This window comes from Scylla paramamosain, chromosome 8, assembly GCF_035594125.1.
Source record: "Scylla paramamosain isolate STU-SP2022 chromosome 8, ASM3559412v1, whole genome shotgun sequence".
Taxonomy (NCBI): Eukaryota; Metazoa; Arthropoda; class Malacostraca; order Decapoda; family Portunidae; genus Scylla; species Scylla paramamosain.
The window spans coordinates 29,884,340-29,908,389 of NC_087158.1; the positions used below are offsets into that span (position 1 = coordinate 29,884,340).

The following is a 24,050-nucleotide window of genomic DNA, read 5'->3' on the forward strand; positions in this document are numbered from 1 at the left end:
CTCATACATTATCATCATATACATGAAGCTGGAAGGAAGCAGCTGGTACCAGTGCAGGTGAACAGGAGGAAGGAAAGAAGTCTCTTTTGTTGGTAAGTTTATTTTCGAGGGAGGCCTGAGGAAGGCTCTGGTAGAGGACTTGGTTTATTAGTTATTGCTGGAGGAGAGAAGGAATGATGTTGGCTAGTGTTTTTGGATATTGGGATGTATGCATGTATTATTATCATCATCATCATCAGTTTATTATTACCTTTTTCATTACCTGTATTTTTGTATGAATAGCATAATTTACAATCGTGCCAACTTAACCCTACTATGCAATTCCCCAATCAAAAGAAATAGCAGTGTGCAAGGAGCAGCCTGTCAACACAAGCACATCACATGCAGGAACGTTATAACTGTCCCCCATAGTAACACAGGAACATGTTGAGCCTCAAAGCAACACCTACCCATAGATCTCCTTGACCATGGCAGTGGAAACCAGTTTGAGTGTCTCCCACTCCCTCAGCGCCTTCCCCATGTAGTTCCACACAAACTGGCTCACTTCCCGGTTCATGGTCAGCTGTCGCAGGGGAGAATTTCTTGTGTTACCAGCACAGCCTTTGTTACCCAGTTTTACTTTGCCTCAAGTAAGGAGAAGTAGACTTGTTACCAAACCACAAATAATCTTAACCACAACTCATGTTTGATTCTGGTATTAGAGGAATAATGGGAAGATAGAAATGTGTATGATCAAAGCTGAAAGGATTTGAAATGCAGTAACAGAACAGTTAATGCTGATCAAAATTAGGAAGTTGTAGCAAATCATTCATTTGTATCTGATTTGAGTTTGCCAGTGTGCCATAAACAAAACATGTTGAGGTGGCATAACACACACCTGGTAGGCCTGGCAGTGGTCGTCACAGCCTGAGGTGCCGTGGAGCTGCCTGCAGGTGTCCTTCAGTCGTGCCACTGGGTCAGTAATCTGCAGCAGCCACAAGTACAGTTGCCCAGATTAGTGATGTCTGGCAATTTTCTTCACTATTCTAAGTTCTCTGTGGTCTTTGCAAAGTTCAATATGAAGGAGTTGATTGGTCTCTATATTAATTTCTATTAAGTTTATCGGTATGAAATTAACTGGAGAGTGTGTCACCACCTCTTGGAGCATCTCTTTTTATACTTACAATCCAAGAATCATACTTCCTGCCCTCCTCAAAGCTGCACGTCACCTGCAGGAAGAGTAACATTGCACAAGTTTGATTTTATTCCTTAGTTGTGTAGCACAGATAGGAAAGAATGAGTCTAATAATTTATTTGTAATTTCTTGAGAAGCTTTCAAGTCACACAGTCTAGGGAATCAATAGAGGGTTTCTTCAAGGTCCCCAGACTCACCATATCATTGCGCCAATCCACCACTGAGTTCTGTAGAGTCTTGCCGTGGCTGATGTAATGGTTGAGCTGGTCATCAAGGTCCACCCACCACCTGGATGGCGCCCCTTGCTTACTGTAGGTCTGGGCTACATCCTGGAGGCAAAGTGCTTGGGATTATCATTGGGAGTGTATGTATTCACCATGTTTGTGTGTTCATCTGTTTGTGTCCTTGTGCAAGATATCTTGGAAAAGTTTCAGTTATTTTATGGGAAAGAATTGTTAGATTTTCAGGTTTGTTTAGATTCATATGCAGATATAATATTTTTAAGCCTCTTAAATTTTTCAGTAGTTTCATTACATCTGAAGAATTTTTTTGGTACATTTTTTGAGTCTATGGGAAATAGTTTCCATATTTCATAAATTGTGTAGGGAGTATTAAATTCTACCATATTGTACAGCATGGTGTGGTGTTAGCTGAGGTATGCCTGCCCTGAGTGGCTGCTAGATAACTTTTGCTCTGAGTAAATCGAGAGTGAGAAAGTCAAAGACGGACAGGCGCCTGACCTTGAGCACCAGGATGTGGATGGAAGCGATGTCTGCGAAGTGGATGATCATGGACTGTGGCCGCTCGCCCGCCTCTACCAGGAAGCGGTTGGCGATGATGGAGGTGGAGAGGGAGTTGGCCACCGTGTTCTTGTCGGCATAGTTGGAGCTCTCCACTGGGGCGTCCATGTAGCTGTCAAGAAAGGGTGAAAAGGTGATGATTGAGGCTTGTCCTCAACTCCTACTGTGCTTTTATTAATAGTTATATTACTTTGTGTGGCGCCTGTGCACGTAGTGAGTTCATCATAATCATCACCTTTGTTTTCATTTTTCTTCTCTTCCTCCTGTCATGCTGCTGTTCTGTTCTCTTTGGATTCCTAAGAACTTACTGACAGAATAGTGTTCCAGAAGTTTACAACCTAACAAATTAGCAAGCTAGTGCGTATTACTTATTACTTGTTGCTTGTATGTTAAGGTGTGTCTCCACCTCCTTATTACTTGTTGCTTGTATGTTAAGGTGTGTCTCCACCTCCTTATACACCACCTCCTATTGTGTTCCTCCTCCTCCTCCTCCTCCTCCTCCTCCCTCTCCCTTACCGCTGAAGCAGGACGCCCAGACTTTCCTTGTAGATCTCGAGTTGCTCCATGTTGTGCGCGTCGATGTAGTCCCCCACCACCTGTTGCACCTGCGTCCTGATCACCTCGAAGTAGTCTACCTCGCCCTCCTGTCCCGTTCCCACCAGCGCGCCCACGATCTTGCCCAGGATCTGTGGAATTATAACGTCTTGTAATCTACTTTTGTCGCTCATCTCCCGATCAAATCATTACGAGTCCCTTCTTGTTTGTTTTGAAACACTTCAGATTTTCACAAGAGCTATCTTCGAAAGCCACAAGGAAGATTTGTCGGGCTCTAATTGTATATTTTTAGTTGAATTCTTGTTAAATTATCAACAGAATCATAAAAAGACCCTTGAAAACCTTATTTACTTCAAAAACTGATAGAAAATTAGAGATGGATGCCGTAGTCTTCAAGGATGCGGTTTCTGGTTTACGACAATTTCTCACTAGAAAATGTAACGTTGTTCTCGTAACTGACCGGTGCCATATGATCTCGCCTTCTCTGCAATTCAGTCAACCCATCAATATTTTTTTTGTTATCGTCACCTCTTTTCTCATCCTTATACTTGTTTGTTTTCATTCTTGTCCTGTGCGTCGATTTCTTTGCCATTCTCGTCCTCGTCTTTGTTTTCGTCTTCGTCCTCCTCTTGTCTCCTGTCTTTTACGGATTCTTTAATCCCAAACCCCCTCTATCACGTACTCTCAGTTCAGCACCATCATTCAACAACCCTTGAACTTCTGTAGCTAAAATATTGCGCAAAGCCGTTTCGTCACGTGCTAGATGTCCTCAAAGCAACGTAACATTCCTTAATCTTTGTTATCGTTATTATTATCGCTCACTTACAACCAAATCCATATATCACTGACTTCATACTCGTCATTAATCCCACAGGCAGCGTCAGTCCCTCGTAAGCTCTGCCTTGTCCCGTGTGTTGTACTCGGGTTCAGGCTTCACATTCATAAAACTCTCAACTAAACAAGTGACACTTTTCTATGCTTGAAGGAAAAATTCTCTCTCTCTCTCTCTCTCTCTCTCTCTCTCTCTCTCTCTCTCTCTCTCTCTCTCTCTCTCTCTCTCTCTCTCTCCAGACACACACACACAAAGAGGAAGCATTGTTATCTTACTCATTTCTTTCCATTAACGCCCAGCTGTAACTTTCTAACGTAAGTACTTTTCCTTCCTTTCTTCCCAGCATGTGTTATCTCTGCCTGAGGTGAAATACTTACGTTCCAGCTGTCATCCAGAAACCCGCTTAGGTAGTAAGCGGAGGCCAGGCCGATGGTGGTTTCTGTTAGGAGAGAAGCAGTCAGCATATCCTCCATTTGTGTACAGTTTATGATCTTTATTTTGTCAGTCCTAAGTCAGTCTTACTCCTTTCTTACGATAATCAACACATTCTCTGTTCTATATTGTACTGTAAGTAGCAACTTCCCAACAGTGCTGTCTTCCTCCGCTTTCCTCCCGCTGCGTTACCTCAACTCTTTCTTAGCAATTCTTCCACCTTCTCCATACTCCATAATCAGTGCTATGTACGTTTTTATTTTGACCTCAAAGTATTCACGTAATGTAAGCATAACTTCTTTTCTCGAATCCAGTTTTAAGGCCTTTTTTGTTCAATTTCAAATCACATAGTAATATATACGTACATAGCTCCTTCCCCTTCCTTTTTCATATATAAGGTGACCTCCATTTTGTTCAAGCCACTAAGTATGTACATGAACATAACTTATAATAGCTTAGTGCCACATAGTTATTGGATTGGTGCCTGAAATCCATAACGTGTAATTAAATTTTTAAGTCGTTTGTTGGTATGGTGCTTGAAACATAATTAAATTAAGTTCTCAAATTAGTTGTTGACTCAGTGCTTCAAACCGTCACCCAGTTCAGTTCCCCACTCACCTTTCCCGTCAATCACCAAATCCGCCTGCTTTGCTCGCATTCTCAGTGGCGCCTTCTCCAAAGGGAAAATCCTGGGCTGAGCGCGTGGGAGTCCTGGGCGTGGGTTTGGGCGCGTGAGTTCATTAGGGCGGAGGGCGGCGTGGGCGAGAGCCACGCACACCAGAGTCAGCACCACGACGGTCTTCATGGAGGCGGCAGCGAACAGCAACTGGCACAGGTTGAATCCTCACCCCCTGTATCTGCCGCCACGTAGTGAGCGGGTGAGCGCCTCTCGTCACCCCATGCAGCCTGCCTGGTTCACACGAGTCTTTTTTTCTGTTTGTTGTTTATAGGCACTATCCACATCGTTGCCAGCATTCTGTGCACTAAGCTTTATGCTGAAGGTTCGTATGGCCTGTTTCGTTTTCACTCAGGAAAATAAGTACTTGTGTATTCCATTCATGCACTGAAGTCTTTCCGGTGGTTTTGTAAAGAGCAGCAGCGTTGCAGGAAATTCAATGTCACGAATCCATTGTTCAGTAGAAACAACGTTTCTCAACCGGGGGAGCACGACCCCCTGTGGGGGGGGGGGCGCGGACACGCTCCCGGGGAGGCGCGAGCACAGGACGGGAAGGGGAAAAAAAAAAAATAATAATAATAACATTAATGATAGTGTGTGCCAATACAATAATGGCTTAGCCAAGGGGTTTCTATCTATCTATCTATCTGATTCTATCTATCAGTGGTGGCATAGCTGGGGAATGGATTGAGTGGGTGGCGCAGGGAGGAGTACCAACTGCATTGAACCAGCTTTGGGGGAGCCCAGCTTGCAAAAGGTTGAGAACCCCTGACTTAAAGCAAGAAAAATTATACCGGATTCAGACAAGGAGGGTAAATTTGTAAGCAAAAGAAGAAAAATAAAACGCAAGATATTAATGAATTAAAAGGATTTGAGAGGGGTTTGAAATAAAAAAAAAAATACATCTTTCTTTGGAGAGAGAGAGAGAGAGAGGAGGGGGAGGGAGTGGAGCGGGAATTGCATGAGAGAATCGCAGCCCAGAGACAGATGGGTGATGGAGCGCCTTATCAGTTTTTCGAAAGCCGAGGTGAAGTGACGCAACCAGTGACAAGGTGCGCAGTGAGGCAGGAAAACAGACAGGTGCGATGACTGATTGAGCTCTCCGTGTGCGCAGTAACATTTTTTTTTTTCTTTTAGGAATGATCTAGCATTGCATTACGTGTAAGTTGGAAGAAATAAAAGCTTTTAGATGCCTACCTCAAGAATTGTTTCGACTGTTTGTTCTCATTGTATTGCTTTGTCAATATCGTTATAGTTTCATGTCTCCCATCCATGAGGTATTGCATGAATTATTGTGCTTTAAAATTTTATTTCTCACTTGATATACAACAGACGAGAATGTCCAGCGAAGGCCTTACTGATAAACAGACTAGCAATGTTTCAATAGAGAATGGCACTTTGAAGGGTAGGGCTGTGTAGCTAGTGGTTGTTGCAGTCCCGCTAACACGAGATCATGCACTTGATGGCTCCGTCCTCTGCTGAGTAGAACATGTCGAAAGCCTTCTGGAACTCTTCAAAGTTAAAACGGTGCGTGATGAGAGGCTTCACGTCCACCAGCTTCTTGGCCAGCAGGTTGATGGCGATGGGGTAGCTGGGAAGTAGAGATGGTAATGTGATTGTGATATCAGATGAGACACTTGAGGAAAGATTAACGTACTTTCCTATAAATTTAACAATTTGCCTACACCCATAACTGAGACTTGCCATTCTATTCCACCACAACCCCCTCCACATCCCTTTCCTTGCCGTGTTTTTCCTCACCAGTTAAGATAGCGGTAGACGCCTATGATGTCAATCTCCCGCACCCCGGCGTGCACCAGGGGAACGGTGACCTCGGGGGCGCTGAGCCCCACCTGTACCAACTTCCCGCGGGACTTTGTTGCCTGAAATGTGAATCATATGGTCAGTATTCATGAAGGCTCTGCTTGCACCAAACATAATCAGAGAGATGAGAAATTACCATACTGTACATGTCAGGTATAAACAGCCAAAAATGGTGCTGAGATTTCATATCGTTCACATTTTCACTGCCACGTGAACCGCCTCGCAAAAACTCTCCCAGAGCGGTGAGAGCAGCAGCTGCAGCACTAGTATCACGGTTCACCACTCACGTAGATGCCGAGAGAGAGCCCCTCCTTGGTGCCGCTGCACTCCATGGTGATGTCCGGCTGGTAGCCCATGATTTGCTGCACCTGTTGGGCCTGGCTCTGGGCGTCCCCGGAGGTCACCAGCAGGGTGTGGTCCGCCCCCATCCGCTTTGCCATCGCCAGGCGGCTGTCCTTGATGTCTGGTGAGGAGAAGGAAACACACACACACACACACACACACATGTAAATTATTACACGGGTTACGAAGCAGAGTTCCTTATTATCACGTTGCCGAACGCAACTTTAACAAAGCTCAGTGTAACTCTCTAGTTAAGGTAGAGTACAAGCCTCAAGTAACCCTCAGCCCTCACCAGTGACCAGAATGTTGGTAGCGCCAAAAGCCTTAGCGGTGACGAGGCACAGCAGGCCGATGGGCCCCGCACCCGTCACCAGCATGCTACACCCAGCAGAGACTTCGGCGCGGCGGCAGGCGTGCACGGCGACGGCCAGCGGCTCCACTATGGCTCCTTCCTCGTCACTGACGGAGTCCGGCAACCTGTGGTGACCCGACCACTCCCATTATTGCTCTTCTTAATGGGCTGAGCGCTGAGCCTGGCTCTAGACATGGGCTGAACTCCACTGGTCTGTTTTCGTCTGAGTAATTAGTGCTCATTACGTCACGTCATCATTTATTTTTTTCCTGTCATAATCATGATGAAAGCCCCTTACTTGTGTATGAGATGGGCCTTGTACTTGAAGTAGCGAGCGAGGCACCCTGGGTAGAGGGCGACGTCTGAGTGGAAGCTTGACTTGGCACACACGTTGTACTTCCCGGCGAGGCACAGGTCACACTGGCGGCAGAAGCTGCCGGGCTCCACGGTCACGCGGTCACCTGAGGAGGAAAGGCAAAGGCGTAAGAGTTGCTTTGCTAGAGGCGGTAGTAGTGACGGGAATTAGTTAGAGAGTGTGTGATAGTGTTGCTTTCCTACGGGTGGGATTAGTAGATATGAATAAATGAGTGTGTGCATGGAATGCTATATCACTCACCAGTCTTTACATGCGTGACGTTCTTGCCGCATTGGCTGACCACCGCTGAGACTTCGTGACCCACACCGGTGGGGTACTGCACCTGAAGGTCGCCAGTTCTACCCTTGTACACCATCGACAAGTCAGTCCCGCACAGACCCACCTTCTTGATGCGGACGAGCACATCTGTGTATGTGGGTTAGCTATAGTCAGTAGTTTACTTGTGGCGGTAGTAGTAGTACTAGGAAATGATAGCAAAGTGACTAAAACATTATTTTCTTTAGTAATAATGAGCTAAGAAGAGGGGGGAAACGACGAAGAGAAGGATATGAAGAAGGAAGAGAAGAAAGGGAGATGTCTATGAGAATAAGTTATAGGAAGGATGATAAAGCAGCTAGAAGAGGATGAGGAAAAGAAGAAGGAAAATATGGGGAGTAAAAGATGGTAATTAGATAATAGAACCAGTAAACACCCTGTCCTTGCCACCCCTCCCTTGAGTATCCTGGCTCACTATAAGATAAATAGATTAGAAGATAAGCACAAAAGATAAAGAGAACATGACAAGTGTATATAGTAGAAAGGAAATAAGTTTTTTTTTAAATAATAATGAGTCAATGAATGGAAAAAGAGAACAAGATGTAATGTTCTGTGTTTCTTTGTGTTCTTACCATCGTCAGCGAGAGGCGGGATGGGCTTCGTCTCCTGTAGAAAGATAAAGCAAAGTAACATCGTGAGTTTTTATACCTTAGAGGGTTCAAATTTATTCTTTCTATTGTGATTTCCATAAAATATATATATATATATATATATATATATATATATATATATATATATATATATATATATATATATATATATATATATATATATAAACACGTACTTAGTCATTAGTTACAAATAACGTTTGGATATCTATGCTATGATTGTTTCCTCCGTAATATCACAGAAAAAAAAATATTATACTCTTTTACGAAATTATAGAAAAAGGTGATGTAAGATGAGTCTGTGGTGATGTGATGGGTGAGCATAGAAAAACGTAAGAAAATAAGGGAAGCTGCAAGAAGCCATCAGGACTATACGTGGCAGTCTCTGTATAAAGTATATGCACCCTATATCTACCTATCATCTCCATCCATAAATATGTCTAACCTTCTGATTCCTTAATGACTTGCCACTAACAAACTGTCTATTCCACCCAGCCACCACATTATCTGGAAACCAATTTCCTCCAGTTTCTTTTTTCAAAATCAAACTTTATCAGACTGAAATTCTATGTTCTTTGTCCTATCTTGATGACTGACCCTAAAAAATTTTACTTGTCAGCCTTGTAATATCCGTCATACCACTTAAAGACCTCTAGCAGAGTAGGCAAGGGAGTGAGGGGCGATACGGGGACTTAAGACCTACAGAGCTTATCTATGAAGCGGTGTTGACTTCCCATATTTTGATCTCAATATAGTTAATAATAACTCACAAAGCAGAGTCACCATCGTAATATCCCTCATACCACTTCAAGAAATCCATCAAAGAGCGTGAAGGTGTGAGGTTTATGAGTGTGTGATGAAGGACGGACAGTCACCAAACGGAGTCTTGTAATATCCCTTGTACTACTTAAAGACCCTTATCACAGTGCGCAAGGTTATAAAGGACGGACACTCACCAAGCGAAATCTCCTTTGTAATATCCCATAACAACATAAAAAAAAAAACCCTATCAGTGCGTTTTTTTTTTTTTTTTATGTTGGAGGGACACCAGCCAAGGGCAAAAAAAAAAAAAAAAAAAAAAAAAAAAAAAAAAAAAAAAGCCCACTGAGATGCTGGTCCCGAATAGGGTGCGTGGAGGTGTCAGGTGAAGGAGAGAAGGACGGACACTCACCAGGCGGAGGTCCTTCAGGCCGTGTAGCACCACGTATGTGTTCTCCATGTCGAGTCTCAGGGGATAGTAACGCTTTCCTCTACACCAGTCGCCCGCCGCTCGCTGGTGCTGTGATAATGAGTAATCTTCTACAAACCCAACACGCGACTAAACTCCTTGATCTTTTTTTTTTTTTTCTACTACATAGCTATCTCACTACTGCTCTAATGAACTCTTGACGGTCATCGAATTTTTCGTTTGTTTACTCTTTTATCTTTCACCGAGAGCAATGTTCGATTATGGCCTCTTGACTCCTGCTGCTGATGTCTTCACGTTCATTTTGTATTCCTCGTTTTCTTCTTATTCGGTTGCATTTCTGTGTGTTGTTTTTCATTAGGCGTCTGTTTCCTCCTTTATTTTAACAGGCTGGGAAATATACTATCAGTTTCTTTTTCTTTTGTATATTAAATCGATTTTATAAATCATAATTGCGATATGCTTTTTCTTTTACATCTCTTCAGTTTTCCACGTACAACTCAGTACATCATCTTTCTTCTCGTGTTGCATTTAATATTTTCAAAAGTGAATGAAGTCGTGGGATACTGAGAGAAGCAGGGCGAGGCTCGAAGCGAACCCAGCAAGTGTCACTCGCCTCAGCAACACAGTACAATAGCACTTGATCTGCCCGTGACTTAAATGACCTTGCATTGCCTGATTCTTTGCAATCTTGTCATCATTACTTTCTCAGGAATTTAATGCACACTAAACATATGTGACACTGAGATATATTCTTAATCCTGATTTGTGTGTGTGTGTGTGTGTGTGTGTGTGTTTCATATATTTATTTTCTTTATTTATTTACTTGTTTATTTATCCACTTATTTTTTTTTTTTTTTTCTGAAACATTTCATAAAATAACATCACTACTTCTGGCAAGTGTAGATACGTACATTACGCACCAAAAACAAGGCGAGTGAACGCTACAGGTATGCGATACTTATCTCGTCAGGCTTTTCTTAATTCCACTCTTATTGGTGATATAATGTGTGCCATAACATGCTCGCTAACACAAAATAATCAGCTGAGGCAGAGAGGTGACCTTGAGTGCTGCCTTCATACCCACGCCCAACAAGAGATGCTATAGAGAACATAGTGTTTGCAATTCTGCCACTTTTTTTTTATTATGTATGTGGTGAGTCACATTAAGCATGAGCGGACGAAATTGCAGTGTGAATGAGTTTTAACCGCACACAGTAAGCAATATGATGCTTCCGTGGGGCAGTGCCAAGTAGGCTTGGCTGCGAACCCACCTATGAAAGCCGGGTCATAGTAGTCCTATGTTCCGGGATAAGAGATATTAACTACCAATGAGACACACATGACCCTCGAGGACACGGGCAACGATAGAGTATGTCCCCAACTTTATACTAAGCAATGCAGAGGGAAGGCAGTGTCCTTGTCTCCGTTGTCTGTTTCCGAGGAGAAACTGACGAGTCACTGATGAAGGTAAGGTTATTGGATCACTTGAAGAGGCGCACCATCGGGTTATCATGATGACTTGTAAAGTCTTTCGAGCACCTGAGGAGGAAGAATGATAATATGATTTGTGCTTTGAATATTTAAAAATGTATCAAAGAAAAAATACCAAGCAACCAGTGACTTAAACCGTTGCTGCGTCAAGAATTCCCAATCAGTCATTCGATCAGTCCTTTATTAGAAAATCCAGACCTCGCCTGTAGAAGCGATGAACATATGAATTTCTGAGTACATTCATATACATATGCCGAATATAACGTATATTTAATGTGTTCGTCACCTGATGTTTGCAATAGTGAATTTCCTGCTCAAGCAATCGGTTTTAAATGTTGTGTCCCTGAAGACTCCTCGTTATTACGGATGCATTTGCGTCATACTGAATAGTTGCGTTGTGGCGAAGACAAATTCTCACAGAATGAAGTTGCGATCTGTTTATTCGTAAATTTTCAAAGAACATTTAATCTTTTTATCATATTTCTGTTTGACTTCCATACTGGGTGTTGACATTCACCACTGCCATCGCCACAGCCTCGGTGCACGTGTCTGAGGAGGCTTTCAGGACACGCTGGAAAGGCTACATTCAGTGAAGTCTTCGTGTTCCCGTTCCCTGCAGTGCCTGCGGCGGCCCTGCTAGCACGAGATCATGCACTTGATGGCGCCGTCCTCTGCCGAGCGGAACATGTCGAAGGCCTTCTGGAACTCTTCAAAGTTAAAGCGGTGCGTGATGAGAGGCTTCACGTCCACCAGCTTCTTGGCCAGCAGGTCGATGGCGATAGGAAAGCTGTGAATCAGAGGTAGTGTGAGTGTGGTGCAGCGAAGCTTGAGGCCAAGAGGCCAAGCAGTCAAGAGACAAAGGAGAAACTCATTACGGACGGATAAACGAAGGTTATCATATTACTGAAGGCGACGTGTGAAGAAGGATGAACACTGACAAATGAAAACAGGGTTACTGGAGTTTGTATTGTTGTTGTCACGACCCTCACATGCATATTATGACAGCTCGCACACAACCTTTCATCCCATTCCTTTACCCCCGCGACCCTCGCCTCTCCGTGGTGTTACGTACCAGTTAACGTAGCGGTAGACGCCTAAAATGTCAACCTCTCGCACCGCGGCGTGCACCAGGGGAACGGTGACTTCAGGGGCTCCCACTCCCACCTGCACCAATTTTCCGCCAGACTTGGTCACCTGCACACCAGAAACCAGTTGATAAGTAACTGAAAGTGAAAGTTTTGAAGCACCTTTGCTGGAACTGTGTGCTGGACATAAAGGTACCACTTGATCTGGTAATGACATTGTTTACTGTTAATTATCTTGAAACACGTGTTCACATACCTTAGAATATAAATAAAAAGATCTCATGATCAAACGAATTCATTGTACACTTGCAGTATTCAGATTATTCTGGTGGAAATACATCAGCATCAGGGTTCACCACTCACGTAGATGCCGAGGGAGAGCCCCGCCTTGGTGCCGCTGCATTCCATGGTGATGTCCGGCTGACAGCCCATTATTTGCTGCACCTGCTGGACCTGGCACTGGGTGTCCTCGGAGGTCACCAGTAGAGTGTGGTCCGCCCCCATCCGCTTGGCCATCGCCAGGCGGCTGTCCTTTATGTCTGGTGAGAAGAATGGAATACAGTGGTAGTAGCTAGGGGATGCTGATGAAGATTTCCAACCGCATAGCAGAATGAAACTTTTAAAAATTCACGTGCGTCATAAACCAATATATATATATATATATATATATATATATATATATATATATATATATATATATATATATATATATATATATATATATATATATATATATATATATATATATATATATATATCACACAAAACCAAAGTTAGTCGTGCTGACTAACTTTTCTTAGTAAAACCCATGGGGTCTAGAACAAGTGGCAGCATTAGTCACAGTGACTAACATAATGTTAGTCAATTTGTGACTAACAGAGCACTCAACCTGAGTATGGCCTTACTCAAATATATCTGACTAATGCCTTCGTACTGTTCACTGCTTCTACTAACCACATTAGTAAAGTAGATCATAGGTTAGTCAATTAAATGACTAATTAGTTAGTCTTTCTTAGGCAGATGATGAATCATTAGTACCTTTAATACTAGTAGCTAGCTATTGCTTTCTGAAGGTTAGGGAAAGAAATAGGTAATAAATTCAATATATTCATATACAATTAAATGTTCCCTCCATTTCATTGCATTAAAAAAAATAAATAAAAAAATAAACACTATAATTTTTATCATCTATAGTATAATATGCTTTTCACTTGAACATTTAACAGAAAGCTCCCCTCAAAACTGTAATGATATATAAAACAGATGTAAAAAATAAACTCCAATAGTAACACTTCATCCTAGTATGAGAAAAAAAAAGCAATACAAAAACAACCTGTTTTGACAAGCCATTAAGTAAATAATACACATTTGTGAGTATTAATCACTAAAACTTGCAATGTGGAAAAGAAAGTAAGCATCTCTTAAGATATGAATATTAAACCTTCCTCCCATTCATAAACTAAAGGAAAAAATATGTAAGTAAAGTTAACATAAATTAAATGTAAGGAGTTACAGACCCTGTAAAGAATGATTAATTAGTCCACTGCTAATCATTATATCACAGTACTTTTAAGAAACTTAGGGAAACAACCAGTGCAAAAAATAGACATTTAACCTTATTTGTACAAGCTTTTACCCCAGATCATATCCATATGTCACCATTAATCCTTTAAAGCCACACAAAAAAAGAAAATGAGTATTTCTATGGGATATACTAACTAAACAAATCTACAGAAATGCTCAAAACAGTAATAAAGAAGCTTCATGTATCACTTGCAATAACATAGAGAAATAAAAAAATAAAAAAAGGTAAAAAATGCATAAAAAAAAATATATATATGCATCATATGGTACATGAAGAATACTTCCCAATTTGGAGAGAGAGAGAGAGAGAGAGAGAGAGAGAGAGAGAGAGAGAGAGAGAGAGAGAGAGAGAGAGAGAGAGAGAGAGAGAGAGAGTGTCTACTCTCCATTCATTATATATATATATACTCGTATATATATATATATATATATATATATATATATATATATATATATATATATATATATATATATATATATATATATATATATATATATATATATATATATATATATATATATATATATATATAACATAAGATAACAATTCAGTAAGATTTCATGAATACTGGGTGGGGGGAAGGGGAAGTACAAGTATTTCCTTTTCCTTTTAGAAAACTTATTAACATAATGTTATGTATTTATTTCACTGATTAATCTTTAACTAGTAATTGACTAGTGTGTGTGTGTGTGTGTGTGTGTGTGTGTGTGTGTGTGTGTGTGTGTGTGTGTGTGTGTGTGTGTGTGTGTGTGTGTGTGTGTGACAGAGAGAGAGAGAGAGAGAGAGAGAGAGAGAGAGAGAGAGAGAGAGAGAGAGAGAGAGAGAGAGAGAGAGAGAGAGAGAGAGAGAGAGAGAGAGAGGCATTATGTGTGGAGTTGAATATATTTGGAAGCAGATTTATGCATTTTTGTAGCTCAATTCTGTCTTTACTTCATTGAGTTTTACAAGTAGAGATCTTGTTTTTGAAGTGTTACCTTTGTCATACTTGATACCTAAGAGATGGGATGTTGTGAAACGGAGGAAATGTTCACAATTTTTTGGGTGTTCAGTATTAAACACAAAGCCCTGCTACCAATGAGACTACAGCCATAGAAATACATGTTGGTTCAGCTACAGGTGCACCATCAAATACACACTAGACTGCCCTGTTCTTAGTTCTTCTTCTGGTACCTTAAGGAAGAAATAATAGTGTAAACATTAATAACATTTTGACATTAAAATAAAATTTATATGTAGATGTATATCTTAAGGTGATAATATATTCAGAAATTTCAATATATACACACCACTCTAAAATCAAAGGTACTGAAATTTAACCTTAGTAAAAATGGAGTCTTTCCTTTCTCCAAGCAGGTGAAGTAACCCCAATATAACTAAGCAAGCATCTGGTGCAAATAAATAAATATATAAATAAATATGATAATAAGTAAATCAAATAAACAAAAGAAAATCAACTGTGTAAGGAAAAAGTGAAGATATGGTCACATCCAATAGGACAGTCCACTAATTTGAGTACCAATCTTTTAAAAGTCTCCTGTAATTATTGCTTTATCACATAAGAATTAACAAAAATAAAGCTCCTCGATGGTTCTACTAATTATATGAATGACAAGCATTTTGATTAAATGCTCAGAACGACCAGTATACTAATGATTTTTGTCCTTTGTGTCACAGCAGCAAATCTTTTGTACGAGTATGCGGTTATGTTTTTTACTTGAGACACTATTTGGGTAATATCATAATGCAATAATGCTTTGTCTAGCAAGTCCTCGTAAGAATATGATGAGTACTGATCGAAAAAAAAAAAAAAGAAAGAAAGAAAGAAAACCCCAGCCGAACCTACATGCCCCGACATAACGCACTGATGTTCCGAACTCCCGATTCTTCTCATCATATCCACCAAAACAGTGTGAGAAGTCCTGAACTTCATCACAAGCTACAGCCTAGTGTCCATACAGGCTGGCGGACGACTCCTTCCAGACTTCTGGAATATGCATTCTGGCCCTTCACAAGAACTGACATCAGATCCCAGTATGAACACAGGCGGTGCATCCCATGTTCTTTTGTCCCTGTTCTCATTGCCTTCCCATTATATATATATATATATATATATATATATATATATATATATATATATATATATATATATATATATATATATATATATATATATATATATAACACTCAACATCCCTACATGCAACAAAACTTACCAAAACACACTCAAAATACACTCAAAACATCCAAAACACAACCAAAACACATCACAACACCCCAAAATACCCACTACACTCACCTAAACACAACCAAATATTGAATATTCACTCAAAACATCCCGTAACATATAAAAACATCCAAATAACCCACCCCAACCACGCTAAATTTATCCAAAACACACTCAAAGCACCCCAATATACCTAAAACTCATCCAAACACACTCAAAAGATTTAAAACACCCAAAATACACTACAACACCCCAAAACTCATCAAACACACCCAAAACACATCAAAACATCCAAAACACACTTAAAGCACCACTCAACACCACAAACACGCCACAAACACACCCTTAAAGACCCAAAACTACTTGCACACAATCAAATACACCTCAAAAGACCCGACACACACACCCAAACTCACCGAAACACTTAAAACAGAAAATAAACCCAAAACAAACTCACTACACCTCAATATACCCCCAAACACACCCATAACACACAAAAACATCCCACAATATACTCAAAACACCCCACACGACTCAAACCACTTACAATATAACTAAAAACATCCTAAACCACATTTAAAACACCCAAAATTCACCCAAAACACAATGATAACAGCAAATATACACCCAAAACACACCTAAACACCGCCAAAACACATTCTAAACACCCCACAACATTCCTACATACATCATAAACACGTAAAACACCCAAAACACACCAAATATTACAGAGAACTGCAGCGCAGCAAGGGAAACTAAGCTAAATATTGTTTACCTGTTTTGCCTCCTCCTCCATTTCTTTTTATTTCTTCCTTCTCCTCTTTCATTTCTCTTATTTTCTTCCTTCTACTACAACTATCTACACGCCTGACTTTAGAAACAGCTGGAAACACTTGGAAAACACTGGAAATTACGGTAAATATTGAGGAGACACTGGAGCAGACCGAGTCCCGAATCCTTGATGACGTCACAGGCGAGGTGCCGGCGCCCCGCTGCCATACGTACGTAATGTATTTCATTTTGAAATTGACCCATAGAAAAAATGAAGCTAGGCTCGAATGCATTATATATTATGACTTGACAATTACTTGAATTAATATTCACAATATCAAAACACCTCCAGTCTCAGTAGTTATAAAGAAATATTATGTGAAATATGGAAAAAGTGTTGGAAATTTTGACACCATTAAAAACACTGAAAAGTCCACCTATTCCACTTTACACTGGTAAAAAAACATTTTAAAAAATCTGAACTATTTTTCAAAATAATGCACACTTAGTTACAAGCTACAATAAAAAAATAAAGAAGCTAAAAAATGACAAAATCGCCACTTTCAACGGGACAATAAGCCTATTCAAATTCCACATACTTAACTCAACAGGAACGCAACATACTTTAAAAATCATAAACGATTTTTTGAAGCAATAAAATCTTCATTAAAGCCTCAAATAAAAAAGCCAAAAACCAGGCTGGGTAAATTTCACCGTACAAACTGCCCCTTATTTACATAAAAAACAACACCAAATTCAGCACATTTACTTAACTGAAGCAAGAAAAACACTTCAAAAGCAACGAAATATTTTTAGAAACCATAAAATCTTACTATACAAGCCAAATAAATTAATTCAGAAAAATTTAAAAAAATATTGGAACCAACAAGCCGGAACAGGTGCCAGTCCATCATGGCGGCCCTCGGCGGCGACCTCAGTGGGGGAGCCGGCGGCCATGTTGCCTTATTTATTCCTATATAACACCAAAACCAGGCAATGACGGATATATCTGACCAGCGGATATGAAGGCTAGACATGTGGATCCATCTTGTGATATGTTAGGCTTACAATAAGTGAGAGACGAGGCAAATAATGGCTAATAACACAGCTGACAGCTTGTTTACATATTGGCGAACATTAAATATTTGAATAAATTTCCAACTCTTTCCAGACTCAGACGTAAACAAAACCTAAATATAAATAATTAACCCCTAAAAAAACTAAATAACGAATAATGAATCCTAAATAAACGAATACAAGACACTACAGGGAGGATTAGGGTGTTGTGAAGGCAGTAAGGCTGACTGAGGAGAGACTGGCCCTGCTGGACTCACCTTACGTTCTCGTGCCTTTCTGGTGATGCTTGACGGTGCTTGGTGCAGGAAGAAGGTGTCGGGAAGACGGAAACACTGGTTAATAGAGCGTGTATGGCAAGATCGACCAGTGCTGACCAAAACACTGCAGCCAGCCAGCCGCTCGCCGTGGTAACTCCCCAGCGCCACCTGTCACTGATCCAACACCCACCCACACACACACACACACACACACACACACACACAAAAGTTGACATGCTATCAAATAATATGTCAAATAATATAAATATCCTCACTTCCTGACTCTCCTTTCCCCACTCCACCCCCGATAAGTGATTATGAACGCAATCTTCACTCAGTGCGGCACCGTGTCACCGCAGCAAACACGAACCAGGGCAGAATAGGCTCAACTGAAATGCTCCTACTCTCTCTCTCTCTCTCTCTCACTCTCTCTTCACGACTGTTTTTCAAAGCTATAAAGATGATTATCAGGGTTTTCAATGGTGTTTCTCCTGTTATTAATGTAGAAATGTTGTTAATCTGTCACTAAAACCGTAAAAATACCCTTGAAGACCTGTGCAACTACTGACAAAGAGAGAGAGAGAGAGAGAGAGAGAGAGAGAGAGAGATAACTAGCAATAACACTCACACACACATACACACACCAGTGCATTTATAATCCTTCAAATTTCCCGCACTTTTTCAATGCCTAGGAAGGAGGGAGGGCGAGAGGCAAGACGAGATATCCTACAAAGCCTAACATTTTCCCAAATATTACAGGACGGAGGGCAGATTTTCCTTTATGTTTTACTGACGTTCTACAAAAAAATAAATAACTAAATTACCATCGAACAAAGAAACAAGGGACAAAACATAAATAAACAATAGAAAAAATATTAAAACAGAAGAAAAACAACCACCAAAGAAATAAACTAACAGGAATGTCACGTACAGATGTGTGTGTGTGTGTGTGTGTGTGTAGGGAAGGACAGTAGAGGCATCGAAGCGTCTCATCTCATCCTACCTCATCCCTGTCCCCTCACACACCTATTCCCTGATGTCGTGGTTGCCTCATTCCCCTCGATCTTCTTCACCCACCACTGCTCAAGTGTAAGCCAGCCATCGCAAGGTCAGTGACAGATCCTCACGTCCTCATGTCCCACCACTACCACCACCACCACTACCACCACGCTTCTCCTCCAACAATGTTACATCAAACACATCAACATGGTCGCGAATTTTTAAATACGTTTGTTGGATTGACGTAAAATATCAGGTGATGATTTTAGGCTTATACTGGCTTATGATAGATAAAGTAACACATATATAGAAGATACAGAGTAGGATGCTACCAGTTAATCCTCAAATTTTCAGGTTTTATTATAGTTTAAGCCATTACACACTACGTGGTAATAACGTACCTCATTTTGTCCTTCTCACTATTCACATCATTTCTAATGATTACACTACTTGTCGGAAATTAATAATAACGCCACAATAGGCCTGGGAATGCACAGCGCTCTCAACTTTTTCTAAGTCCACAGGTAAACATAAATGGTGTATTGTTGCCTGAACTTCAGTTGTTAGGTTAGGTTAGGTTAGGGTTTTATTATAGTTTAAGCCATTACACACTACGTGGTAATAACCTACCTCATTTTGTTCTTCTCACTATTCACATCATTTCTAATGATTACACAACTTGTCGGAAATTAATAATAACGCCGTGGGCCGTGGGTAGAGATTGGGGACTGGCTTAAACTATAAATTTACCCTTTTTTCTTATTTATTTATCCACTTTACATCTTTATATCTATTACTTTATTATCTTTATATCTACACTGAGACGTCTTGATGTGTTTTACTATACGAAGGACTCTCCTGAACTAGACGAGGTCATACTTTGATGTATAATTTGGAAATCAGCTATTTTTTTCTATTAAGACACACGCAATTAAACGCTGATTTCCGGACGTGTCACTTGCGATCATACCACGTACTCTCGTGGCCTTGCAATGCGCGGCTGCTTAACGGGATGCACGTTCTCTACTTATGATACAAGTTATTTCCGAAACGTGTCATTTTTTTTTTCCCTATGTCCACTCAGAGGTCAAGCATACGCAGCTCACTGGCCCTTCCTTCTGCCTCCATCTTTCACTTTGTCCTCCAAAACCGTGGGGAGGGTACAGTGTCGCCCCACACACTCGCCACTCACTTTTCCTGCCTTTCTTACACTCTCGGGCGCCAGCAAGGCCTAGTACCTTTATATATATATATATATATATATATATATATATATATATATATATATATATATATATATATATATATATATATATATATATATATATATATTACAACAGTGATTGATATGTGTATGAAGAAAACTATGCAGCAAATTAATTCGTCATCACAACGTTGAGAACAAAGCTTCCGAAAAAAATGATGTAACACTATCAATGAGCGTTAAGATCTACCTGCCGTCCATCGCACACTCCACCACAGGCACGGGCTGGGCTGGAAGGCGAGGCCCTCACTGGAAGATGTGTTAGCTGCGGGTGGGGAGGTGGCCGCTACCCTTACCGGTGATCAAGATGTTGGTGGCGCCCAGAGCCTTGGCGACACTGAGGCACAGCAGGCCGATGGGCCCCGCGCCTGTCACCAGCATTCTGCACCCCGCCCACACCTCGGCGCGGCGACAGGCGTGCACGGCGACGGCCAGCGGCTCCACCACGGCGCCCTCCTCATCACTGATAGAGTCTGGCAACCTGCGGTGACCCGACGACTCTCATCATTGCTCTTCATACTTATCTCGGAGCATATTATTAGTACTGGTGGCTGGTGTTATTATTGTACAGTAGTAGTAGTAGTAGTTGTAGTAGTAGTAGTAGTAGTAGTAGTAGTGGTGGTGGTAGTGGGCACATTGTGTCATTAGCACCGTACCTAAACACGAAGAGAGCCTTGTGCTTGTAGTAGCGGGCGAGACACCCGGGATAGAAGCGCGGGGACCCGTGAAAGCTGGAGTTGGCACACACGTTGTGCTTCCCGGTGAGGCAGAGCTCACACGTGCGGCAGAAGGTTCCCGGTTCGATGGTCACTCGGTCTCCTGCGAATAGGGGGAAAAAAAAGAAAGTCAGGTATTACAACTCGTTATGATAATACAATAACAAAATTATCTTACGAATGGGAGGTAGTCACTTGGTACTAGAGCGGATGGTACTCAGGTCATTTAGGCGTCAGGTCAAGTGATCCTCAAGACAGATCGGCCTGAGTGCAAATAGGTACACCTGAAATTTGATGGAAGGAGCTGCTAGACCTGGGGATTAAATGAACCTGCCCAATACCTCATTAAACGTCACCACAGCACAAGTGTGATGTAGTAACTTGCAGGTCAGATCAGTTGACATCTGCATGACAAGACTAATAAATCCTCTTAGACTACCGCTTTTATCATTTCAGAGAACCAAACCGTAACTATGGCAGGGCATTCCTGTCCGCCTCTCCGCGTTTTGGCACGTGGCCTCTTCCCCTCCCTCTAAGGTCTAATCGGTAACGGAAGACCTAAGGCTCTAAAAGATGTGTGTGTGTGTGTGTGTGTGTGTGTGTGTGTGTGTGTGTGTGTGTGTGTGTGTGTGTTGTGTGAAGACAAAGAATACGGCACCAAGTATATATATTTCTCACTCACCAGGCTTGACATGCGTGACGTCCTGGCCGCACTTGGTGACCACCCCCGCCGCCTCGTGTCCCAGGCCGCAGGGCAGGCCAATCCTGAGGTCCCCATGCGTGCCCTTGTACACCGCGCACAGGTCAGATCCGCACAGGCCCACCTTTGTTACGCGTATTAGCACCTCTGGGAAGACCTCGGGGTGAGTGGATCATGATTGCTGCTGTTGTTAGTATTTATTTATTTATTTATTTATTTATTTTTATATAAGAAAATTAAGCCCATTGAGGTGGCAGTCCCCAAAGAGAATTGTCGAATGTAGTGTTGGAGGATAAGTGTCTTGTTGCATCATTGTTGTTGTTGCTGTTGTTATTATTATTATTATTATTATTATCATTATTATTATTATTATTATTTATTCATTATTATTATTATTATTATTATTTATTATTATTATTATTATTATTATTATTATTATTATAGTAGTAGTAGTAGTAGTAGTAGTAGTAGTAGTAGTAGTAGTAGTAGTAGTAGTAGTAGTAGTAGCAGCAGCAGCAGTAGTAGTAGTAGCAGCAGCAGTAATAATAGTACTGTAGTAGGAGTAGTTGTAGTAGAAAAATCGCTTCAGTTCATTTCTAACAGCTTATTCAATACTCGAAGCATAAAATGCCTGTAGGTCTGACCATCATGATACTTCCAGGGAAGGCACAAACTTATAGCATGAGAAAGAACATACACATAGGGCACACTTACCATCGCGGTCCACTTCCGGAACGGGAAGATACTCCTGCAAGCAAATGGTGTGTGGTTAGATCACTTAACTCTGGTGTGATGAGCGCCACTTCGCGACTGGCTGTGTGCGCGTGGAGGTTCTGTTAGCCCGTATTCTGAAACGCTTTGCTCTCTCATCAGACTCATTTGCATAGGCCACAGAGAACATTAGCCGGGTTCTCAAGAATGTTTCTCATATTAATGATATCAGTCTGCCACTAGAACCGTAAAAATACCCTTAAACCCCGTGTAACTTGAAGTAGTCTCTTAAAAATAGTCGGGATGCGTATCAGAAGCGCTTCGGAATATAGTTGTTGCTGTGTGTGTGTGTGTGTGTGTGTGTGTTGTACGTACAGCTCCATTAAATATATTTTTTTTACCATATGAGATGTAATCTTCCTGATATATATATATACATATATATATATATATATATATATATATATATATATATATATATATATATATATATATATATATATATATATATATATATATATCTATCAGGAAGATAAGAGTCTGATTACATCTCATATGGTAAAAAAAATAATGGCAGCGGAAAGATTAAAAAACGAGGCATCTTTTGGTGAAGGTGACGTGAAGGCTTGAGTGAGGAACTGTGGGTGTGGATTGCTAACACCTTGCCGAAACTTACCACGCGCAGGTCGTTCACGCCGTGGAGGGCTACGATGGTATTGTCCATGGCGAGGTGCACAGGTATACTGACTGACGCTCTCCCTCACTCAGCTTGCTATGACTGCTCTCCAGCACCGCAGAGGTCGCTACGTGTAGAGGGAGCAAGGTAAAAAACATCGGAGTCTAGCAGGGTGTTGATAGGGGACCGTTTATGACCGCAGCTGTTATAAGAGTACTTCATGACATGACTCTCAAGCATTTTAAGGAACATTTTATATACATGTAAGTATGCGTGGAACAATGCTGCATTGCTGTTGTGGTGGCATGACGTGATAAGATAAGTTTAAGCCATTCTCAGATGGTAAAAAAAAAGAAAAAAAAACACAATTTTGAATCATAAACAACATGTTGCATCACGCTATAGAAGCTGAGGGTGACGATGATAATGATGCCAATGAGGTAAAAGACGAAGAAGAGACGGTAAACTTTGGATAATCTTTTTTTTTCTCTCTAGCGTAGCGAGTCGGAACTGAAAGGTGTTTTCCTAGAGGAATGTATGTTAGTAAGGCTGGGGGTTGTTGTCACGGCTCTGGCCTTCGCACTGAGTACTTATGAATCCACCACGGTTGTCCGATAGCAACACTGTAACCTTGAATTATCGAGTGACGACGCGCCAAGTACATCGAATCAAGCATGAGAGAGAGAGAGAGAGAGAGAGAGAGAGAGAGAGAGAGAGAGAGAGAGAGAGAGAGAGAGAGAGAGAGAGAGAGAGAGGAAATTTCTAGATTCTTTCCCAATAACTGTTTTTCACATCCTAATAAAATCTTCTTCTTGTTCTACTACTACTACTACTACTACTACCACCTCTATTGTCAGAAGTTATCGCCACATCTTTACCAGTTTTTCTTGTCCATTACATCTTTTGCTGCACACATAATTCAACAGTTTTGATCTTCACCCGTATATCGTTATTTATTTATTTATTTATTTATTTATTTATTTATTTATTTATCTATTTTTCTATGATCCAGTTCGATC

At 41.1% G+C, this 24,050-nt stretch overlaps 3 protein-coding genes and 1 long non-coding RNA gene across 5 annotated transcripts; all 4 read right to left on the bottom strand.

Annotated features, from left to right (window-relative positions):
- Window positions 1-84: 84 nt before the first annotated feature.
- LOC135103132 (uncharacterized) lies at window positions 85-4,677 on the bottom strand. The gene is made up of 9 exons (XM_064009192.1): window positions 4,412-4,677; window positions 3,739-3,800; window positions 2,491-2,660; window positions 1,915-2,086; window positions 1,372-1,503; window positions 1,164-1,208; window positions 878-964; window positions 450-562; window positions 85-157 (listed from the first exon to the last, which is right to left on the bottom strand). The coding sequence occupies exons 1-9, from the start codon at window positions 4,596-4,598 to the stop codon at window positions 148-150; spliced, it is 978 nt and encodes a 325-aa protein (XP_063865262.1). The 5' UTR covers window positions 4,599-4,677; the 3' UTR covers window positions 85-147.
- Window positions 4,678-5,761: 1,084 nt separating this feature from the next.
- LOC135103129 (sorbitol dehydrogenase-like) lies at window positions 5,762-9,584 on the bottom strand. The gene is made up of 8 exons (XM_064009189.1): window positions 9,458-9,584; window positions 8,251-8,284; window positions 7,604-7,768; window positions 7,286-7,448; window positions 6,928-7,112; window positions 6,581-6,756; window positions 6,231-6,352; window positions 5,762-6,060 (listed from the first exon to the last, which is right to left on the bottom strand). Exons 1-8 carry the CDS (start codon window positions 9,503-9,505, stop codon window positions 5,910-5,912), a joined length of 1,044 nt encoding a protein of 347 aa, XP_063865259.1. The 5' UTR covers window positions 9,506-9,584; the 3' UTR covers window positions 5,762-5,909.
- A 1,804-nt stretch (window positions 9,585-11,388) lies between these two features.
- LOC135103130 (sorbitol dehydrogenase-like) lies at window positions 11,389-23,707 on the bottom strand. 2 transcript variants are annotated; one of them, XM_064009190.1, is made up of 8 exons: window positions 23,032-23,707; window positions 22,359-22,392; window positions 21,627-21,791; window positions 20,885-21,047; window positions 20,525-20,709; window positions 12,415-12,590; window positions 12,039-12,160; window positions 11,389-11,753 (listed from the first exon to the last, which is right to left on the bottom strand). In XM_064009190.1, exons 1-8 carry the CDS (start codon window positions 23,077-23,079, stop codon window positions 11,603-11,605), a joined length of 1,044 nt encoding a protein of 347 aa, XP_063865260.1. In that variant the 5' UTR covers window positions 23,080-23,707; the 3' UTR covers window positions 11,389-11,602. The 2 variants fall into 2 exon arrangements, with proteins under 2 accessions (XP_063865260.1, XP_063865261.1); XM_064009191.1 differs by having other exon boundaries at window positions 21,627-21,801; window positions 23,032-23,098.
- On the bottom strand, window positions 14,319-18,206 carry LOC135103134 (uncharacterized). Its single transcript, XR_010269931.1, has 3 exons — window positions 17,966-18,206; window positions 14,954-15,021; window positions 14,319-14,806 (listed from the first exon to the last, which is right to left on the bottom strand). It is a non-coding gene; the product is annotated as an uncharacterized LOC135103134 (long non-coding RNA).
- Window positions 23,708-24,050: the final 343 nt, after the last annotated feature.